The sequence below is a fragment of the Perissodus microlepis genome, chromosome 20, assembly GCF_051167445.1.
Source record: "Perissodus microlepis isolate ML-2025 ecotype Zambia chromosome 20, ASM5116744v1, whole genome shotgun sequence".
Classification (NCBI taxonomy): domain Eukaryota; kingdom Metazoa; phylum Chordata; class Actinopteri; order Cichliformes; family Cichlidae; genus Perissodus; species Perissodus microlepis.
In genome coordinates, this window is record NC_140480.1 from 20,260,624 (window position 1) to 20,282,820 (window position 22,197).

Below are 22,197 nucleotides of genomic sequence, written 5' to 3' on the forward strand. Positions count from 1 at the left end.
TTCTAAGCATTCCAGGATCCAGCTGTGGGGCACTGAGTCATAGGCCTTCTTGTAATCAATCCAGGCAGTGCACAGGTTGGTCAGTCTGGTCTTGCAGTCTCGGCTGACTGTTCTGTCTACCAGTAGCTGGTGTTTTGCACCTCTGGTATTCTTGCCAATCCCTTTCTGTGCCCCATTCATGTATTGACCCATGTGCCTGTTCATCTTAGCCGATATGATGCCTGACAGGAGCTTCCATGTAGTACTGAGGCAGGTTATTGGTCGGTAGTTGGATGGGACCGGTCCCTTCTTGGGGTCCTTGGGGATCAGGACCGTTCAACCTTCGGTTAGCCATTCCGGGTGTCTCTCGTTAACTAGCAGCTGGTTCATTTGTGCTGCCAGACGCTCGTGGAGTGCAGTCAGCTTCTTCAGCCAGTAGGCGTGAACCATGTCGGGCCCTGGTGCTGTCCAACTCTTCATACTGGAGACCCTTTCTTGGATATCTGCCACTGTGATGGTTACTGGTCCCTGTTCAGGGAGATCGCTATGGTCTGCCCTCAGAGCCACTAGCCACTGAGCATTGCCGTTATGGGTTGCGTCCTTCTCCCATATGCTCTTCCAGTATTGCTCCGTCTCCAGCCTTGGTGGTGCTGTTCTCTTATTGTTCCCTTGCCACTGAGAGTACAGTTCTGTGGAAAACAGCTGGTTTATTCTCCTGCCTTCTATCTCTCTGGTGTACCTCCTCAAGCGGCTGGCCAAGGCTGTGAGTCTTTGCTTGGCAGTTTCCAAGGCCTCAGGTATGGACAGTTTGCTGTATTTCTTATGCACCTTCTTTGCCGCACCTTTCTGCAACTCCGTTAGTTGGCTAACCTCCCTCCGTGCTGCTTTGATCTTGCTCTCTAGCCTCCTTCTCCATGGAGGGTACTGCCCCTTGTGGCTGTTCAACTTGTAGCCAAGCATCTCACTGATCACTGCTGCCGTATTGTAGATCAGTTTGTTAGTGTCGGTAATCGTGGTTGTAGGTATCGTCCGTAGTGCTGCATTAACATCATGATATCTCCCCCCTGACCTGGCGTCCTGACTCCTCCTTGCCGTAGCATTTATGTTGTACCTCGTCAATCTCTAGCTGTGATAGCAGTCCCTTCTTTCGAATGTTGGAACACTGAGCTACTCGCCCTGTTTTCGTCTCTTGCCCACCGATGCCTTCTTGTTCCAGTAGCCCACTTGTCGTCAGGGTGCCCTACATACATGTGTGTGTATATATATATACATACATATACATATACACACGTGTGTGTGTGTGTATATATGTATGTATATATATATATATATATACATACACACATATATATATATACACACACACACACACACACACACACGTGTGTGTATTAGGGCTGCCACGATTAGTCGACTATCAAAATCGTCGACGACTGATTTAATAGTCGACGCATCGTTTGAAGCTTTGTAAGATCACAAAAGACGCAGGAATAAGTAGTAGGATTTAAGAGTGTAATAACGGACTGAAACAGAAGATGGCAGCACTGCATGTACAAGGATGCCAGCTGCCGTTAAACCCCGAAGAAGAAGAAGTAGCTCTGTCCCAGAATTCATAGCGCAGCCCAGCTCAGTTTCCAACAATGGCGGCAGCTAGTTAGTTTTAATGTTACTCTTATTATTCTTTCTGGGTCACAAAATAAACGTTTAACATATTTTCAGGCGAGAATGTAGCTGTGTAAACCTCAAATATCTGCTCAGTTTATCAAGACACCGCATATTTTCAAAAGCGCTCTGACGTTTTCAGAGACGTCTGTTACCCACTAGCTCGACAGCGAGCCGGGGGCAAGGCTCACTAGAGCCCGTGAGAACACTGGACTCCCGGCTTCAAACCCACCTCCGTCTTTCGCTACTCAGGTTAAACATATATAAGTCACTTAGATAACTTAAATATTTTATTGTTTGGCTTTTTTAGTATTTTATTTGTTCCTGAGTAAATCGGTTTGGCTGAGATCAAAGTTATAGTCTTTACACAGCTGAATAAACGTCAGGCAGACAGCTGATTATCAGAAGTGTGAGATGCTCCAGAATTTACTCCGGTGTCCTGTTATATGTTAGATATCAAGGAGCAGACGGCTGAGTTTATTAAACTTCACCTAAACAATCTGCAAATTTCATTAAAATTTAATAAACTATTATCTTGTCTTTATTTTTAGTTAGCACCTTAAACACTTAAAGCTGTAAGTTAATGATAGTTATATAAGAGCAGATGCTGCTGGTGCAATAAGCTGTAGTTTTACGTCCAATGGATGATGATCTGATTAGTCGACTAATCGCAAAATTAATCGGTGACTAGTCGACTATCAAAATAATCGTTTGTGGCAGCCCTAGTGTGTGTATGTATATATATATATATATATATATATATATATATATATATATATATATATATATACACACACACACACACACATACACACACATGTATGTATGTATGTATGTATGTATGTATGTATGTATGTATGTATATATATATATATATTGTTGCCATCCTGTTGGTATACACAGTTGTCTTTCTGAAGCCAGTCTTAAACCATGACGCCTCCTTTCAGTGTAAATGAGAAAGCCCAGTAAATTCTCTCTGTTGTCTCTGTTGGTTCAGCTGAAGAAATTTCAGATATTGCTACAAAACAGTGAGTTGAGACGGCTGATGAATGCCAGCTGGAGCCAAACTGACATGGGGGGTGGCTGCTATTGGCCAGTTTTAACAGACAGATAGTCTGCTGTATTAGCCCATTTTATTTTCACTTCAGCTTTAAAAGTAAAGAGCAAGCTTTACGTTACACGTGTCTGAGGTTTAGATTTAACCATTACATTCAGTTCTTGTACATGTTAGCTGTGAATACAGCCTTGTGGCTGATTCCTGAATCAAATGTTTCTGAGTGTCTATCTAAAGCTCCAGGGTTAGCACGAGGTGCACAGATACCCAGAGTAAGGCCTGGCTCAGTCTAGCTCGGCGGCATATGGCTGGGAGCTCCTATAGTGAAGGGTTGGTTTCCATTGGCAGGCATTGATCCAGGAACCTGCTGCTGTACCGGTAAGGCCGCCAGGAGGACGGTGACAGATGCTAGCTGTGGTGCCCCACTATGCTCCTTTGACACAATGTGTAGTATGGAGGAATTTCTGTCACAGAGGACAGTCTGGGTGGCTTCGTGCTATGTAAAGAGACCATATGGCTCGAGGAAACTCATGCAAGTAGAAGTTCCTGAGGTTTCTCTATTATAAACATGTGATCACACCAAGGTTATTTTCTGCTGACTTCTACTTCTTCTACTTGTCACTGAGTTTAAGATCTGGGACACTGTAAAGATCTGCTAAAACTCCACCATGATGAAGCACTCTGCTCTGTCTGCATGCGAAGATTAATGACCAGACTGACTGTGGATCGCTTCATTACGCACCAAAGTTTAAGTTGTGCACAGTTCAGTAACAAGCAGTGGGTATTCTGAGTGTTGTCATTGTGTTCAGTCACTCTTCAGTTCTACTAATGAGCACTGCAAACATGCTGCAGGCCATGAAGAAGAGTGAAAGCAGCAGCGTGATGCTGAGAGTGTGAGCAGGTACCAGTGTGAGGAACAGGTTTACGATATATATATATATATATATGTATGTACTTGTTGCTTTTTTAAAAGTACTCTGTCGGGAATGTATGTTTGCTACAGCTTTACTGCACTGCTGGATGATGACACTGTGATAAATAGAAGGATGTCGCTCTCTGAATGCTAATCCTTTTGTTCCACTTGGAAAGGCTGAATTTGTGCATCCTTATCCTTATAGGAAGAGAAATGCAATCAGGTGTGAGCATCGGAGGGAAGTAACTAACACCTCTTTAAGAGATAAAAATCACAACCTGAAACACTGTAAATAAGATTATGATGGATGGAAGATTACTTTAACATGAATGCCAGTTTGAGCACAGCTTGATAGAAACATATAGATCTTCTTCCCCCACACAGTTTCAGTTAGAAATTATTTAGAACAGAGTTTAACGGACGTCAAAACAAAAAGCTGCAGATTTAGACTCAACAGTCAAACTGTAAATGACTGTGAGCAGCTACAGGAGGAAGGTCTCGTGTGCCCTGACTTTTACCAATGAACAGGATGTGCACCTTACTCATTTTCTTCTAACAGATGATGAGATCTTCATTTTCAGATAAAACTGCACCCCCGCTCGTTTTGTTTCATGACGCTTTAAAAGTAACCGCCGTCCATCAGATTTACACCTCCTGATTATGACACAGCGTGTCAGCAAACATGCTCATGAACCTCTACAGTAGCCTCAGTGTGATTGCACACGTTGTGTAAGGGGCGTGGTCTCCGGCCTGCGTCAGTGGAGGAAGCCACGGAGAGAGCTGGCTCCGGGCTACGACACAGCGGCGAACGTAAGAGGAGAGCTGGAACCACAACAATGGCTCTCTGTGTGGGTCGTTCACACACATCAGTGCACGTGTTTGCAGCAGGGCATCAATCCTGTTCGTTTCACTATATTATAATATTCAAACTCACCCAGCCCTTTTTTATTTTGGAGTCATTAAGTTGAAAGAATTCAAAAAGCCAAAGTGCAGATTAGATTTCCTCGACCTGTAAAAGCTCCCTGTAATCTGTAGACTGAGTCATTATTGATGATGATCAGTGATATCTCCTTAAACAACAGGCTTGAGTCTAACAGTCAGTATTGATCATTGGTCTGGCTCACCCTGAAAGAGGTACTCCTCTGTGTTCATGTCCGGATTGTCAGTGATGATGTCAAACGGGGACCTTCCAGCCATCATCTCAAACATCAGCACGCCCAAAGCCCACCAGTCCACGCTGAAGCCTGGGAGGAACATCACATCACATTCAGACTGGATGTGACATGTGATCAATAAGCTACAAACCAGGGCTGAGAACAGAGGTCAGGTCTCTGTGGTGTTTGGTACACTACATGGCTCTGCACATGTACAGACACACAACACGACATACTGCAGTGTGGACAGGCTGACACACGCCTAACGTTAGAAAGAGATTTAAAGACACACAGAAAATGTCACACATGCAGGAGTTACTGCTGTATCATATACATACATATATGTTTTTATGATGTTACTTAATAAGGTAGCACAGGAGCACATTTGGACCAATTAAACACATTCACATGTATAACATTAAATGTTAGACAGCACATATTAGTAATGGTCTGTGAATGGCTTGATTTAGTAGGACTGTCAAAGTGTAACCCTTTACACTGCTCCTGTACTCACCATAGTCTTCTCCTCTCAGGATCTCAGGCGCTATGTAGTTTGGAGTGCCACAGAAAGTACTGGTGGTATCACCTGGTCTGATCCCCTCCTAAGAAGTAGAAGACAGCAGCGTTTGGAGAGATCAACAAGAGCGCGCTAGACCTTCCAGTCAATACTGACCTAATGCATTATTGATAATGCTACAGCTGCCCGCACTCTGTTACCTTGCACATGCCGTAGTCTGTGAGCTTGATGTGTCCCTCGTGGTCCAAGAGCACGTTGTCCAGCTTCAGATCACGGTAGATGATGCCCTTTTCATGTAGGAAGTTCAAAGCGATGCAGATTTCAGCAGCATAGAATCTGTGACGAGATGAGAGGTGAACATTTCCACTCGCACATGAGAACATGTTCAAATCCTTCCTGCACAGCTGCATGGATTTAGTGACAACGCAAATCGATGTTTACAGACCGTGACTAAGAGTGACTCGTCTCAATCGTTCAGAATCGTTCTCCAGCATCTGCTTGTGATGCTGTTTACAGAAGCTACCCGTGCTACAGCCATAAGAACAGACTTAAGTGAACCACGGGGTTGGAGGGCACATGTAAACACTCTCCAAAGCCTGATAGCATCCACACATTTACTTCACAAAAATAAGAGACGCAGCAGGAAGGTTGTTAGATTTCTAACCTGTGTGTGTTTTGGGGCCAGGTCAATGCAAAACGGCCCTCAGTGCACTGATGCCTGCAGTGCTATATCTAACCTGACTGAATGACTGTTTCTCTTCCTGTTTCTGATTAGTTGTTGTGATTTTTATTGTTCTCCTTTTTTCTTATAATGAACGAATTGTGAAGATTTGGCCTTGGAGACACAAACACTCATTAGTTTTGGTTGTTTTTTTTAAACCTGAAGCACACCTGCCACCTGGTTCAGTGTACGCAAAACTTTAAAAAGTTGAAAGACCAACAAAAGTCCAGCAGGTTCAAATCTGCAGCAGGCAGTGTTCACCTCTGCAGAAATGTAAGACATGTCCTCCCAACAGCTGTGCACGTCAGTGGGACTCAGCATCTGCTGCAGGACTCTTTGTTTGTCTTATAGAACTAATGAAAACTGTTTTTTATAGCTCTGGCTAAATGTTGGTGTCATGCTCCAAACAGAGCCTGAGACGGATAAGTACAGTTTACAGTTCCCAGAGAAGGACGTTCCCACGTGGCCTCTGTCCTCGTTCCCTGCATATAATTTACTCAGCTGCTGCCAGAGTTCTTAGAAAGCTAAAAAAGCCATCGATAACACCTCCAGCCGTGTTACAGTGGGCTTTGTAAACACTACTGTTTACTACTGATAGCTGTCACTGGGTGAGAGGACACCCTGGACTGAGACGTAACTGAATCTGTGCGTCACATTTGCAAAGTGTGTGCGCGTTTCATGCAAAAGCAAAGCCACTGTGTAGTGGCCGTGTCTCCAGCTGTGTGTACATGAAGGCCCACTTCACAGGTGTGGTTTATTCCCTGTCAGACAGAGGTCTGTCAGTACCATCACTCCTCTCTGAGGCCACGGCTCCTAACAGGTCAGCATGTGTCAAAGCACCTGCAATACTCTGATACGCTTTGACTCCTGGGTCCACACAAAGTAACAGACATTAAAGAGACCATGTTCCTCGTGCCAAACATTTCTTCTTCTACTATGGCTATTGTTATGACAGCTAGTCTATAAAGCCTTTGTAGTTTGGGCCATCATTAGATGTACTTGGAGTGCTTCTTCGGTGAGTCAGTCAAATGTTTTCTCTCCATGTGTAGGTTGTGTGTATTCTGTCTCTAGGAGATAAGCCTTCATTAAACCTGACAAGCCTCTCGCTGTCTGCTGCTATAAATCTGTGAAACACTGAGGCAAAAGACTGCAGTGGAGAAGTCCCACGTCGCTCCCCCACATTTTCACGGTGACAGCCTCCATTGTACGCTGTTGTTTCTTTGTTGCCATCAGACTGATGGAAGCTATGGCCTATCAGCAGCACAATCCCCTGCCCACCAGCCCGCCTCCCCCACGGTGTGGGGGAATGTGGCAGGGCTCTCTCTCTAAGAGTGCTGCTCATGAATATGTACCATCATTATGAGTAATTAACATGCTGCTTTGCATATGTACAGCCACTGCCTCCACAATCCAGATTGCATGAGCTGATAGGGGTCCAACGGTGCCTCTGTAAATTACACAGCCTTTGATCCGCTATTTATCAGAGACGCAGCTGGAGCGCCCCGCGAGTAGACAGCCACAATGAATTATGGGTGCTCATTATATTTTAAAAGGAGGGTAAAAGTGTTGAGACCTGTTAAAGCATCCTATGAAGCATATCTTCAAACACATGTGTTTAAAAGAAGACACACCCAGTATGAATCTGTAGACCGTCCTGAAAACCGCTGATCTGGTGTGGTTCAGGCATGCAGCTGCTACCTGAGGGCTCTGACGTCTAATACTCACAACACTTTTCACAAAGACAGCTGAACATGAGTCTGCCCGCTCTGCACAGCCGTGCATTGAACCAGCCCAATGCTGCACGTACACATGGCTGTATCGTCAGAGCTGCCCTCACGATTTCCTGCGTGTAAACTGAGGCTACGTGAAAATATAGGTTACGCTGTCCCTGAACTCGCTCTGCTCCAGGGATGCAGAGACAATGGTTTGACCCTTCTGGAAGTCGTTTACCCCAAAATTGTTCACAATTGTACAAATGGGTTTTCTGTGTCATGTCAGTGTAACCAAAATCAAGTGTACCCACTTCAGTGTCATCCTGCTATCACAGAGGCCTCATTTACCACCTCAGACTGAATCAGCTGCTGTTCAGTCTTCATTCAAACATGCGACCTGTTCATAATGCACATGTGGCAGTACACCTAAACACCATGTACCCTCTAAAGATTCTCACATTGTGGACAGGGACCATATTTTATGTGGATAATGCCTGGAAACAGCTGGCGTACATCTGGAGGTTTACCTTGCGTGCTCTTCCGGGAGCTTCCTTTGTCGTTGCATATGAAACATCAAATCCCCACCGTTCACATACTCGATCACTAGAAATAACCTGGAAACAGAGCGAGAACATTTATGAACAGACGTTACATCAAATACTCTCAATATGAATGTTATGCAAAAGTTAAAAAAGAGCATTTCTTGCTGGTCTTCATTATATCAAAAGAAAACATGCACCTTGACTCAAAAGCCCCGTTTGATGTTATTTAATCAATAATAAAATATTATTGTATTATGATAGTATTAAGGTAGTATTATGATAGTATTAAGGTAGTATTGTGATAATATTATGATAGTATTAAGGTAGTATTGTGATAGTATTATGATAGTATTAAGGTTGCATTATGATAGTATTAAGGTAGTATTGTGATAATATTATGATAGTATTAAGGTAGTATTATGATAGTATCGTGATAGTATTAAGGTAGTATTATGATAGTATCATGGTAGTATTATGATAGTATTGTGATAGTATTAAGGTAGTATTGTGATAGTATCATGATAGTATTAAGGTAGTATTATGATAGTATTGTGATAGTATTAAGGTAGTATTGTGATAGTATTATGATAGTATTAAGGTAGTATTGTGATAGTATTATGGTAGTATTGTGATAGTATTATGATAGTATTAAGGTAGTATTGTGATAGTATTATGGTAGTATTCAATTCAATTCAATTTTATTTATATAGCGCCAAATCACAACAAAAGTCGCCTCAAGGCGCTTCATAGATACAGAGAAAAACCCAACAATCATATGACCCCCTATGAGCAAGCACTTTGGCGACAGTGGGAAGGAAAAACTCCCTTTTAACAGGAAGAAACCTCCGGCAGAACCAGGCTCAGGGAGGGGCGGCCATCTGCTGCGACCGGTTGGGGTGAGAGAAGGAAGACAGGATAAAAGACATGCTGTGGAAGAGAGACAGAGATTAATAACAGATATGATTCAATGCAGAGAGGTCTATTAATACATAGTGAGTGAGAAAGGTGACTGGAAAGGAAAAACTCAATGCATCATGGGAATCCCCCGGCAGCCTACGTCTATTGCAGCATAACTAAGGGAGGATTCAGGGTCACCTGGTCCAGCCCTAACTATATGCTTTAGCAAAAAGGAAAGTTTTAAGCCTAATCTTAAAAGTAGAGATAGTTTCTGTCTCCCGAATCCAAACTGGAAGCTGGTTCCACAGAAGAGGGGCCTGAAAACTGAAGGCTCTGCCTCCCATTCTACTTTTAAATACTCTAGGAACAACAAGTAGGCCTGCAGAGCGAGAGCGAAGTGCTCTAATAGGGTGATATGGTACTACAAGGTCATTAAGATAAGATGGGGCCTGATTATTTAAGACCTTGTATGTGAGGAGCAGGATTTTGAATTCAATTCTGGACTTAACAGGAAGCCAATGAAGGGAAGCCAAAACAGGAGAAATATGCTCTCTCCTTCTAGTCCCTGTCAGTACTCTTGCTGCAGCATTTTGGATTAGCTGAAGGCTTTTCAGTGAGTTTTTTGGACATCCTGATAATAATGAATTACAGTAGTCCAGCCTGGAAGTAATAAATGCATGAACTAGTTTTTCAGCGTCACTCTGAGACAGGATATTTCTAATTTTAGAGATGTTGTGCAAATGGAAGAAAGCAGTCTTACATATTTGTTTAATATGTGCATTGAAGGACATGTCCTGGTCAAAAATGACTCCAAGGTTCCTCACAGCGTTACTGGAGGCCAAGGTAATGCCATCCAGAGTATGAATCTGGTTAGATACCATATTTCTAAGATTTTCAGGGCCGAGTACAATAACCTCAGTTTTATCTGAATTAAGAAGCAGAAAGTTAGCGGCCATCCAGGTCTTTATGTCTTTAAGACATTCCTGCAGTTTAACTAATTGGTGTGTGTTATCTGGCTTCATGGACAGATAGAGCTGGGTGTCATCTGCATAGCAGTGAAAATGTATGCTATGTCTTCTAATGATACTGCCTAAGGGAAGCATGTATAATGTAAACAGAATTGGTCCTAGCACTGAACCCTGTGGAACTCCATAATTAACCTCAGTGTGTGAAGAGGACTCTCCATTTACATGCACAAATTGGAGTCTATTAGATAGATATGATACAAACCACTGCAGTGCAGTACCTATAATACCTACAGCATGTTCTAATCGCTCTAATAGGATATTATGGTCGACAGTATCGAACGCTGCACTGAGGTCTAGCAGGACAAGCACAGAGATGAGTCCACTGTCAGAGGCCATAAGAAGATCATTTGTAACCTTCACTAAAGCTGTTTCTGTGCTGTGATGAGCTCTGAAACCTGACTGAAACTCTTCAAATAAACCATTCCTCTGCAGATGATCTGTTAGCTGTTTGACAACTACTCTTTCAAGGATTTTTGATATGAAAGGAAGGTTGGAGATTGGCCTATAATTAGCTACTATCATAATAGTATTGTGATAGTATTATGATAGTATTAAGGTAGTATTATGATAGTATTGTGATAGTATTAAGGTAGTATTGTGATAGTATTATGATAGTATTATGATAGTATTAAGGTAGTATTGTGATAGTATTAAGGTAGTATTGTGATAGTATTATGATAGTATTAAGGTAGTATTATGATAGTATTGTGATAGTATTAAGGTAGTATTGTGATAGTATCATGATAGTATTAAGGTAGTATTGTGATAGTATTACGGTATTATTATGGCAGTATTATGATAGCATTAAGGTAGTATTACGATAGTATTACGGTAGTATTATGGTAGTATTGTGATAGTATTAAGGCAGTATTGTGATAGTATTAAGATGCTGGAAATACGGCGTGGGTGGATCCTGACTTAAACTCTTCACAAATGGGAGTCGAGCGATTGAAGCGACTGAAATGTGAGCCAATAATAAGAGGGAGTAGAAAACAGATTAGTGGGTTGCCTAGGCAACCGAAGCCTGGGCTATCCTCTGGTGACCAACTGTCGATTAAAGCAATGCACAACGAGTGAATCTCTTCATATGTGCACGAGGTTTAGAGGTGAGAGGTGACCAAAAAATTCATGATGGAGAGTCACTGTTTTAAAAGAGTGGAGGAAATATAGTACAGCTGCAGGTGGTGCTTGGAGGGGTGTTGCTCCACAAAGGAGACTATGTGGAAATGGTTGGATGAGCAAGTCATTCAGCTTCGTTTATGTAATAACACCTAAAGTGTTATTAAGATGATACTGTGGAGGACAAATGTGACACTGCATGTTGTATGCATGTCTTTATCCTGTCTTCTTTCTCTCACCCCAACCAATCACAGCAGATGGCCCCGCCCCTCCCTGAGCCTGGTTCTGCCGGAGGTTTCTTCCTGTTAAAAGGGAGTTTCTCCTTCCCACCGTCGCCAAAGTGCTTGCTCATAGGGGGTCATATGATTGTTGGGTTTTTCTCTGTATGTATTATTGTAGGATCTACCTTACAATATAAAGCACCTTGAGGCGACTGTTGTTGTGATGTATAAATAAATTGAATGTATGAAAATGTCCTTATATAAATGTTGAACTTTTGGGGAAGTTGTCAGTGTTTATTACAAATCATAACAAAAACAATAGTAAAGTAAAAAAAAAAAAATGTTCAGCTGTTTGATGTGACAGCTGTTGGTCATGTGATCCTTATGAAGGGCTGTTATGGGTGCAGCCCTGTTGGGTTCAGCACTGTTTGAGGAAAACAGTAAAGTCCTGAGTGTGAACTGTGCCTTTAGTCCTCACATCATGAACAGGTTTGAATAGATCTGCAGAACCAACAATGACCTCACTGTGAAAACACACCACAATGTCTAATCTCTTTCAATTCAGTAAATTTAGACACACAATGTAAACCTAGTGACACAAACGACAACTCATTTGAACTTTGACCTCGGTGCATGATGGCGCTCCGGGGCTGCCTTGAGCTGGACGCTGCACAGATCACACAGAGTTGAATCAGTGTCAGAGTGCAGCGGCATTGTTGCTGTAACACAACCCTAACGACACACAACATTGTGCTTTTTTACTAAACACTGAGGCCCAGAAAGCAGTTTGAAGACTTTACTACGCAAAGTTAAAAAAAGGGAGGAGCTTCTGGAAAACTGTCAACCTGTCTTCAGATACGTGTGGAGCTACTCAGGAACAGCCTTCCTGTTTGTCAGGTCTCCTGAATCTGTGCTTTGTTTTAAACAACGGCTCAAAGCTCATTTTTATACTTAACAGCCGTGAGCCACAGTTTACAGCTAATGTGTGCATGTAGGAAGACGTACGACTAAATATGTGTCTGTAAGCTGGAACATATACTTTGGATCTGTGTGTTAATACGAAGTTAGACGTTAAGCTTACGTCAGCAGACTGAGGTAAGAACGGGCCATCGTCAAAGGAGTATTTAGTGAAAAGCACTGTACCCGACAGCGCTCACAGCGTCAGGTTTATCCTCTTACCGACTTTCTGTCTGGAAACAGGAGTGGAGGCCGACTAAGAAGGGATTGGTCGAGGCCTGCTCAAAAACATGCTTCTCTGTCTGCACCCAGTCAATATCCTGCAGAGATGAGACAGACACAGCATGAAAGACAGATAATGTGGGAACAATCGGTTTGTCAGTAGGTTTTCTCAGACAGATCGATGGAGATACATCAGGTCACTGGTGTCACTGGTGTGAACAGCCCTCACACACAGAATGGGAGATTAATGGAGTGCAAGCCATGAACTCAGGAAACAGAAGAGCTCTCTATTGTCCTTTAACACGATGGCAGGTTTAAGGCACTTGAACCACAGTGGCTTACATTCACTTCCCAAAGTCCATCTTTTATCTACAGTTTGTGATTTTGGACTAAAATACTGCCAATAGTAAGTGACGTTATTACAGGTATGCAATCTACAGTGTTTGCTGCAAAATTTTACATTATTTTGTGACATCAGCATCTCATTGTATCCAACCCTTTATATTGAATCGCCTTTCTAAATCAGGTGTCACAAAATAACAGCTGAAAGCACTCCAACTCCCAGAAGTCCTTCAGAGTACCCAGGATGTCATGGATGCTGCTCAGTGCTTCGCCTGCAGCGAGGACTCTGAATCTGGAGTTAAAGCATCATTAAACTGTGATCAGGTGTGTGTACACTGTGCCGTGATACAAAATTCCTTTTGGTCAAGTCATTACTGCATCCAGCCATTATTATTATTGTTATTATGCAAAATAAGTCATAGTAACACGTCTGACATTTCAGACTATTTGACTCTCAGTGGAATCACCTTCCTGCTGTCGGTGGATTGTTGTTTGTACAGAAAGTGAAACTTTGTCATGGAATAAAACGTGTCCATGTGGGACAACGTGAGCTGGTCAGATGATGGACGATGCTGTATTAAAGGACGCTGGTCCTCGGCCTATATGTTGAGCAATATTGCCATCTAGTGGACTTTCATCACACAACCACAGCACAGTCAGTAGGCTTTCTTTATTCAGGCCTATCTCACCTCCTTACCAATCTCTCTCTCTCTGTCTTTCTTTTAACCTATGTTCCAGCTACGATGTTCTAGGACTACCTGATGACTTTTGAGGCAGAGAAGTCACAGAGTCTAAAGAACGTGATCAGAGTCTGTTAACTTAAGCTAAGCTTTGAGTTATCAGACCAGCAAGCCAGACGAGTCGAGAGCAAGAAGTGAAATCAGAGTAACACAGAAAACAGAGCTGACTCAAAGTATTTCAAAGTCACCGAGTCTTATTGTATCCACAATCCACCCACAGAATTCACGTGTTGTTTCTAAGGTTATGATCAGTCCTGGAGGACAGGGAGCTGTCAGTACTGCTAACATACCATGCAGACAGACTCCGTGTCACAGACACTTTCAAAGAAAGCTGCAGGTGTGGGCATCACTCGTGGAAAACGGAAAGACACTTTGGCTCTTGTAATGCTTCTGTTTCTATGAATATAACATGTTTTTGCCTGTGGAACATTATTTATGCAGACTTCATGTTCATCTGGTTATTCATCCCTGCAAAGAGGATGTTATACCCGGATTTCATCTGCTGCTTTCAGTCACCCACTCACTTCTTCCTCCTCAGCAGCTCTGTGCCACCTCCACTCCATATTTCCCCTTCCTTGTTCCATTTCCTTCCAGTGTCTGGCTCAGTTCCATTCCCTTCCTTTAGCCAATCCTGATTCTCATATTTTCATCGTCACCCTTCACTTCCAACTTTTACCCTCCTCTCTCCTCTGAATATTGACCTGTTACATAGTCTAGTGCTCCTAAATCTCTCCAGAGCCCTGCTGTCTCCATGCAAGGTCAAAACAATGAAACAGACAGCGTGCAAAACCAGCTGCCCTCTGAGAGAAAATATAAACAGAAGTATTGAAAATTCCCCACATTCTCAATGAAATGTGTCCTGCTGTCCACCACTGGTCCAGTTCAACCCTACATGTAAGACAGAAAAAAGCGGTCCGTGGCTGGGATGTGCCAACATCACAGATCCTGACATCATCTGTGTATGTGGACTTCAGTGGAAATCACTGGGTGCTGAAGCTGCTGTTTACACACTGACATTTACACACTAATGTCTACCAAATCTGTTCCAAAGCATTTCAAAAGGAAAACAGCAACAGCTGTCTCCACGTAGGCTGATTTGTAGAGTTATATCCCCTCCTGAAGGCAAACAGATTACATTTGTGCTTAGAGATCTTTGAAACCTTCAGTGTTTGGTGTTTGTAGTTTCCTTCTCTTGTTTTTCTTTTACGCTTGCAGCTGTGGTGGTTAATGTTTTCAGTGAGTTGTTCTGGACTGTTACAACACAATGAGATGGATGAAGCCTCCAGGTCTGAAAACTCACAGCAGTATAAATCCTGCATTCTCTCTAATATCCAGCAGGGGTTCATTACCTGTTGTAAAACTAATAGTACAGAAGTCAGTGAGAAACACTAATTCTGATGTTTTCAATCACTAACTCAGTCTTCTGTATAACACACGGTGGTCACTTTGTAAATTCAGGCCTCTCAGTGGGATGCTGCACAAGAAGCCTGTTGTTGTAAAGCATATATTTTTCATTCATTCATTCATTCATTCATTCATTTATTTGTTCATTTTCAGGCACAACAAATACCTATATTGAACATAAAATGCACAAAACAAAATTATACAATATTTGATCCTCTACAATAAACCGAGGATTCAGGCTCTCACAGACCAGCTGTGCGCCACATATAATACTACTGTTTACAAAGCACACCTGTCCACAGAAACCCATGGGAAGACCAACAAATGTCAACCAATGTCAGCCTCCATAAGGCTGGAATGTAGCTGGATAGGGTAGTGGTAAGACTAGACACCTTTGGAGCAGGAGTTGCAAGTTTGATTCCCACCCAGTATCCAGTAAGGGTCCTGGCTAGACCCCCCCATGCTAAAAACCAGGCCTAAACTTGTTAATGATCTAAAGGCAGCTGGCACCACAGTCACCAAGAACACCACTGGTAACACATCACACTGCCATGAACTGAAGTCCTGCAGCAAAGTCACCCTTCAGAAGAAGGCACGTGTCATCTTACATTTGTCAGTGAAGATCTCAATGATTCAGAGAAAGCTCAGGAGAGAGTGCTGCGGACAGATGAAACAAAGAAATGAGGTTTTTGGCATCAACCCACCCTGCGGTGTTTTGGAGGGAAGAGAAGTGCTGAGTATGAACCAAAGAACACCAATCCCACCCTCAAGCACACAGGTGGAAACATTATGCTTTGGATGGAGCCATGACCTCCACTCCTCAGCCAGAACACTCAGGACGGGTCATGGATGGGTCTTCTAACAACAAAGAAGTGTCTAAAGGAAACGCGCACTAAGGTCATGTATTGGCTTAGCCAGATTCCAGACATTAATTCTTAATTAAAAACCTGTGGAGGGAGGTGAAGCTTCACGCTGCCAAGTGGCAGGATTTCGAGAGTTTCTATATAGAGGAGTGTGCCAAAATCCCTCCTGACATGTGTGCAAACCTGGTGACCAGCTACAAGAAACCTATTACTGCTAACGAGTACTCATGTGGTTCTAGGGGTTTAAGTACTAAAGTCAGAGTTTCTCCGGGTGCTCTCACCTCGTCGTCATGGACCAGCTCCTTTTTCACCACCTTCATGGCATACATCTGCTCGTTCTTCTTTAGCCGCACCAGCAGAACTTTGGCATAGCTGCCTCGTCCTATTACTCGAATCAGGTCAAAGTCAGCCAGCCCGAGAGCCAGTCCCTGGGATATCTTAATGCCATCGATGCCATCAACTACTGCTTTGATATCCTACAGGGGCAGAGGTCAGAATAGCATCAATAGCATAGTTTATGTAGAAGAATGATCGCACAGTCATTTTCAAAAGGATGGGCAGCTTTTACATTATCAGCGTATTATCCTTAATGAGTCGGTCTTACCTCTGTCTCGTCTTCTGCTTTATTCACTGCACAGTTGTGTGGTAAAAACGGTACTGCAAAACACAGATCCACACCAAACTATGACCATCTGGAGACTGTCGCAAATGCTTTCTTTCCCTCAACCAGCAGAGGGAGGCAGAGCACACAAAATAAAGACCCCTGTTCTTACCAAACTAGGCTAATCCACAAGGGGCCCCAGAGCATCTCATGGGCACAAGTTTACACTTAAGCATCTCAGAGTTACATAAGTGATGACAGCGAATGAGAAGTGAAGAGACCAGGCCCACTGGTCCAAGCAGCCACTCTGGTACTCATTTCTTTGGGGACTCGTAAAATGACAGCGGGGGCCACTGAGGGCTCCTCAGTTATAAATTGTACAAGTAGCTGTCGTTTAAGGCAACACTAAAGAAACCGGTGTAGTGGTGCACATCTCTGTAGAGAAAAGCACTCTTCTTTATTTTTTATTCACTCTCAAATTTAAAAGAGTTTGTGTACTTTCAAAGAGATGTTGTCACCCTGTTTATCCACAGATATCACAGTTTACTCTGAGACAAACTCAAATGCATTCTTATGCTAAATATTTGTAGTCATTTCAAACAAAATTACACTCTATTGTATTTTATTGTAACATATTTCTTAGGGCCCACCCAACGGTCAGTTCACCGCCTACGAAGGACCACAGAAGACATCAGAAAGTGTGAAAAGTGTTAAATGTCCTATGTGTTAGAGTCCAAACAGTCCAGGACATGAATGCAGTCAGACTGGGACATGTAGTCCACAGTTTCTAGACTTGCATGGACTGGGTTTGGATGCTGTGTCCAGGATCCCGTCACGCTCTCTGCTGACTTATGTCTCATAAAAATGTAGCAGAGTTCAGAGTTTCACTTTTTCATCTGGATCTCAAAGAAACCTGCACTCATACAACGATTAGCTTCTCGTTATAGCTTTCTTAGGTAACTCAGTGGCATATAAAAAAATGCATCTTACTCCCATCTGTGTCCTCTGTGTCATCCAGTGGAAGGTCCACCTCGGCACTCTGGGCATCTGAAGGGGGCTTCTGTGATGGCATGACTGGATCCTGAAGAAACGATTTCAGATATTCACCTACATTTCTTTGCAACATGCCCTATCAGATATCCCGTCATGGCTGTGCAGTCCTGGACGAGTGGATGATGGCTCATGTTTACGCTCAGGACGAGGTCTGTATTTCAGCTCATGGGCAGAAATTTGCTGCTCTAATGAAGTGTGGGGGTTTCTCCAGAAAAGGGATTTAATCTTATCCAGGAAAAAAGGCAGTGAAGATAGCAGCACAGTCACGGAGCACATACTCCATTGACTGCATTGATTTTCTGCTCAGGATTTGGGTGATTGGGGTCAAAATTTTGGATCTTTCTGTTTGGCCAGACGCTCGCCTAGCGCTCTAATGGATTGACTACGTGGAGCACACTGGTCTGTGGTCACGCCGTCCTTGTTTTGTATCAGTTAGGATATCGCTATATTGCTGGTCTTTGAAGAAAGACTTGTTTGACAGACTAGCTTGTTGTTTCTCAGCTGTTTCAAAACCATTTGAATTCCTTTTTATAAACTGCTTTACTGATAAGATAAGAAGGAAGACATCACTACTTGATCTTTGAATCTCATGTAAAGCAGCACACACACCAAACACAAGTACATTTTATAGACATTTGTGACAAACTGTTCTGCTGTGTTTTGTTGTTGCTCCTGTGCAGATCCTGTGTGGTTCCACTTGATGCTGAGGCCCGAAAGGTGTTACTGTGAAGCAAGATTAGCACTGTATGCTGAGCCCAAAGCAAGAGGTTTCAGTTTCACTCACTTTATTTACACTGAGAGCTGACTGACTCAGAATGACACCGAGTAATGAATTAACCCTGAGAGAGTCAAACTTCAGTTTAACATAGAGAGTTTGAGAGCTCTAACACTTAAAACAACTACTTGTTACACTGTTTCCAGCGTTGGTCTGACACTGTGTTCACTCTGATGGGAAAGGAGATTGAATGTTCCCAAATAGTGCAATCTGATTGGTTGGGAGGGACTTTGATGCAGTAGCTGTTCAACAATCCCTGCCATGGCCTCCACCTTAATGTTTGACAACAGCTTGAGAACATAATTAGTCCCATCAGTAACACTGACTAGCTAACTTTTGCTCTACATTATTAGCCTACTGCTAACAAATTAAAGAGAGATTAAACAACAGGGCCAGTGCAACAGCTGCTCTCTATCCACCTATGACCAAAGAAGGGTCAATCACTGAGTGCACCTAAGGTTAAACATTATTCTTTGCATGTCCACAGTTTACACACACCCCTCACTGATATGAGTGTCATGGTAATTTTGGGCTTTTGATGGTTTCTTTGAACGGTTCTTTGTCCAGGGAGGGAAAAAGCTTTCACAATGATCCATGCAGACAACAGGAGCCTCTGTGCTATTTAATGGGCATAATCACATACTCACCATAAGCCTTTGGCAGGTCTGAGGGATGAGTCTGTGACAGCGCTTATGGACCAGCAGTTTGCAGGTGATACACTTGTAGCCCTGACTGCCCAGCCCCCATATCCTGTCACTACAGTGGGCACAGTAGGCTTTCTGTAAGACAAAAACATGCACCCTTTTTAGCAGAACATATATGTCAAAGTCAAACTTTGACACTACAGGACGGACAATGAGACTCTTCATTGTTTAAATGAGGAGTCTGATTTTCATAGTTAGCCTTTATGGCTGAATAGCACAAAACACAGCTGCAAACATCCACGTTTGTAATCAGTATTTATTTTAATACAATTATTATCACGACAGAATAAATACACATCGTTCATTTATAACAGAGAAAATCAAAAGACATTTTCAACAATAGAACTCTGTCTTCATAAACAACAAGACGGCGACTGTGCTGTCTGCTTGTTCACACTACAAATAAAATGTAACAGCAAACGCGCTCTAGTGTGAACCCTCAAAGCGGCCCGCATGCGCAAAAGAAGACGTCACACACAACGCGCTCTGTTTAGACCCAGACCAACAGTATTGTTTGACTGATGGCCTGATAGAGAGGAGCGGTGCTTCAAAGGATAGTTGGAGATTTCTGTCAGAATCTGCAGATTATACAGTACAAATTAAATGTTCACGTTTCTCCAACGTTGTCTTCCCAACAGTTTCACTGAATGGCCAGGAAGCATTCACGATGTCTTCTCCAGCGCTGATAATTGGCATCTGTCTTGTGTCAGTGACGTAAAAGACGGATTTAATGCGACAGGACCGTTCAAACAGCAGTCGCTTTCTAAAACATCAGATATGTATCAGATTCAGCACCACATACGAAAGTGACCTAGATCGGATTTAAAAATATCGGATGTGTGCTGTTCACACTGTCATACCATGATCGGATATGGGTCGCATAGGGTCAGAAAAGTCGAATTTGATGCGCTTTCGCCCTAGTGTGAGCGTAGTCTTAGACATGTCATCACCGCCAACCCAGGAGGGTGATGACATCACACCTTTTTATGGCTGAGGTGTAAAAACTGCAGTTTGTGTTTATTCCTGTTTGCTTAATGTTAATATTTGTTTGATAATCTGAAACATGGAAGTGTGACAACATGCATCTAATACTAATGTTTCAAATGCTGCGTGTGTGAGTGTGTGAGAAAAAGGTGATTAACAATGGAAGAGAGACCATCATAACACTTATAAATGTGGGTCTGTCCTACAGAGAAACTGCAAAGAAAGTCAAGGTGTCAGTGAGTACAGTTTCCTTCAGCATCCAAAGGCTCAGAAACTGTGACAGGAAAGAGGTCTGCAGACCCAAAGATACGACTCAATCAGAGGACAAGTTTCTGAGAGTTAACAGCTGTGTGATAGGCGGCTCACAGGACAACAGCTTCAAGCAGCTTTACAGTGGTCGTAGTAAGAAAGTCTCAGTTTCAGCTGTGAAGAGAAGACTTTGAGCTGCAGGTTTGACAGGACGAGTTGCAGCAAGAAAGCCAGACGTCAGAATAAGACAAAGAGGCTTGGCTGGGCCGTGAAACACCACCATTGGACTACTGAAGACTGGAAGAAGGTATTATGGACTGATGGATCAACATTTGAAACCTTGTGTTCATCACACAGGATCTTTGTGGTCAAGTAGGTAAAGGATGGTTCCACAGTGTGTGGTATCCACTGTCAAACATGGAGGAGGAAGTGTGATGGTCTGGGGCTGTTTGCTGGATCCAGGGTCGGTGACTTGTACAGAGTGAGAGGCTCCCTGAACCAAAACACGTACCACAGCATTGTGCAGCACCATGCAGGACCCTCTGGTATGAGCCTAGTTGGTCAGGGCTTCATCCTACAGCAACATAAAGACCCAAAACATAGATCCAAGCTGTGCCAGAACTACCTCAGGAACAAAGAACAAGGTGGTGAGCTTGAAAACATGGAGTGTCCAGCACAGTCTCCAGACTTAAACCCCATCGAGCTGGTTTGAACTGGACAGAAGAGTGAAAGCAAAGCAACCTACAAGGTCCACGTTTATGGGAACTTCTGCTACAGATATGGGAGAATATTTGATTTCTATTGTAGAAAGAAGCCACGACTGTGTTCAGCTGTTATATCTGCCAAAGGAGGCTACTCTGATGGGTCAAAGGTTAGAATACACTTTGGTCTATAAACTGATTCCATGATTTCTTTTTTAACTCCAATTACTAATTTGTGCTATGCTTTCATTTCAGAGTTCAATCAGACAATAAACTGCATCATTTTCAATAAAAAACTGGAAAATTTGGGGTTTTCTTAAACTTTGGAGCGGTAGTGTGTATACACATTACATTTCCAGAACGTGTTTAAAATAAAACAGTGTGTATACAGTGTGACATTCCGTCAAATCAACCACAGACACTACTTCATGCTGAAAATATGGATTTGTAATGTTATTAATACGATAGATTTCTAACTGGACTGCACAACCTCAGCCTCACCCTTTATGTACGCGTCTCTAACTCAGACTCGTCCTTCCTCCTCGTGTCCTCGGCCAGGCCAAGGCTTATTGTAAGTTTACTCTGTTACATGAGTTGTTGTGGAATCCTTTCTGTGTAGTTGTACCAAAGCTGCTCGGTGTCTCTGGGCAGGCTGTCACCAAACCGTCTCCCTGGGAAGTGAACACTTGAGATGCAGAGTGTGTGCTCGGCTGTACTGACATCATTGTAAAGAACAAAGTCCCAGTCAGTACTCTATTACCATGGAAATGCTTCAGCAAAGACTTCAAGTCCTTTTCCTCTAACACTAAACAGAGTTAAAGCGCAAACTTTCACCCACACCCAGCCTGACAGCGATGTAAATCTAAGCTTCGGGTTCTTTTTAGGATTTTTTTTGGATGATACAAACACCAACATGAGAATAATCACAGGTACAGATGCACCTGTACGCTGACTGGATATCAGCCCTTGACTGACATCAGCATAAAAATACCAAAAAAACTGACCCATATTTACACTGGTTAAATGATTAAATATTACATGGCCATGATGAGTGTACGTACACGTCTGTACATGATAATACAC

At 42.9% G+C, this 22,197-nt stretch overlaps 1 protein-coding gene across 4 annotated transcripts in view; it reads right to left on the reverse strand.

The window, feature by feature from the left end:
* Nucleotides 1-22,197, reverse strand: part of prkcz (protein kinase C, zeta) — a 100,004-nt gene that overhangs the window by 24,501 nt on the left and 53,306 nt on the right. For all 4 annotated transcript variants that reach the window (XM_084917633.1, XM_084917630.1, XM_084917631.1 and 1 more), the window contains 9 exons: nucleotides 19,124-19,255; nucleotides 17,639-17,729; nucleotides 16,652-16,704; nucleotides 16,329-16,523; nucleotides 12,699-12,796; nucleotides 8,240-8,326; nucleotides 5,480-5,615; nucleotides 5,277-5,364; nucleotides 4,733-4,852 (listed from right to left, as the gene is read on the reverse strand). In XM_084917633.1, coding sequence (XP_084773759.1) covers nucleotides 4,733-4,852; nucleotides 5,277-5,364; nucleotides 5,480-5,615; nucleotides 8,240-8,326; nucleotides 12,699-12,796; nucleotides 16,329-16,523; nucleotides 16,652-16,704; nucleotides 17,639-17,729; nucleotides 19,124-19,255 — 1,000 coding nt within the window. The remainder of the gene's footprint in view (nucleotides 1-4,732; nucleotides 4,853-5,276; nucleotides 5,365-5,479; nucleotides 5,616-8,239; nucleotides 8,327-12,698; nucleotides 12,797-16,328; nucleotides 16,524-16,651; nucleotides 16,705-17,638; nucleotides 17,730-19,123; nucleotides 19,256-22,197) is intronic.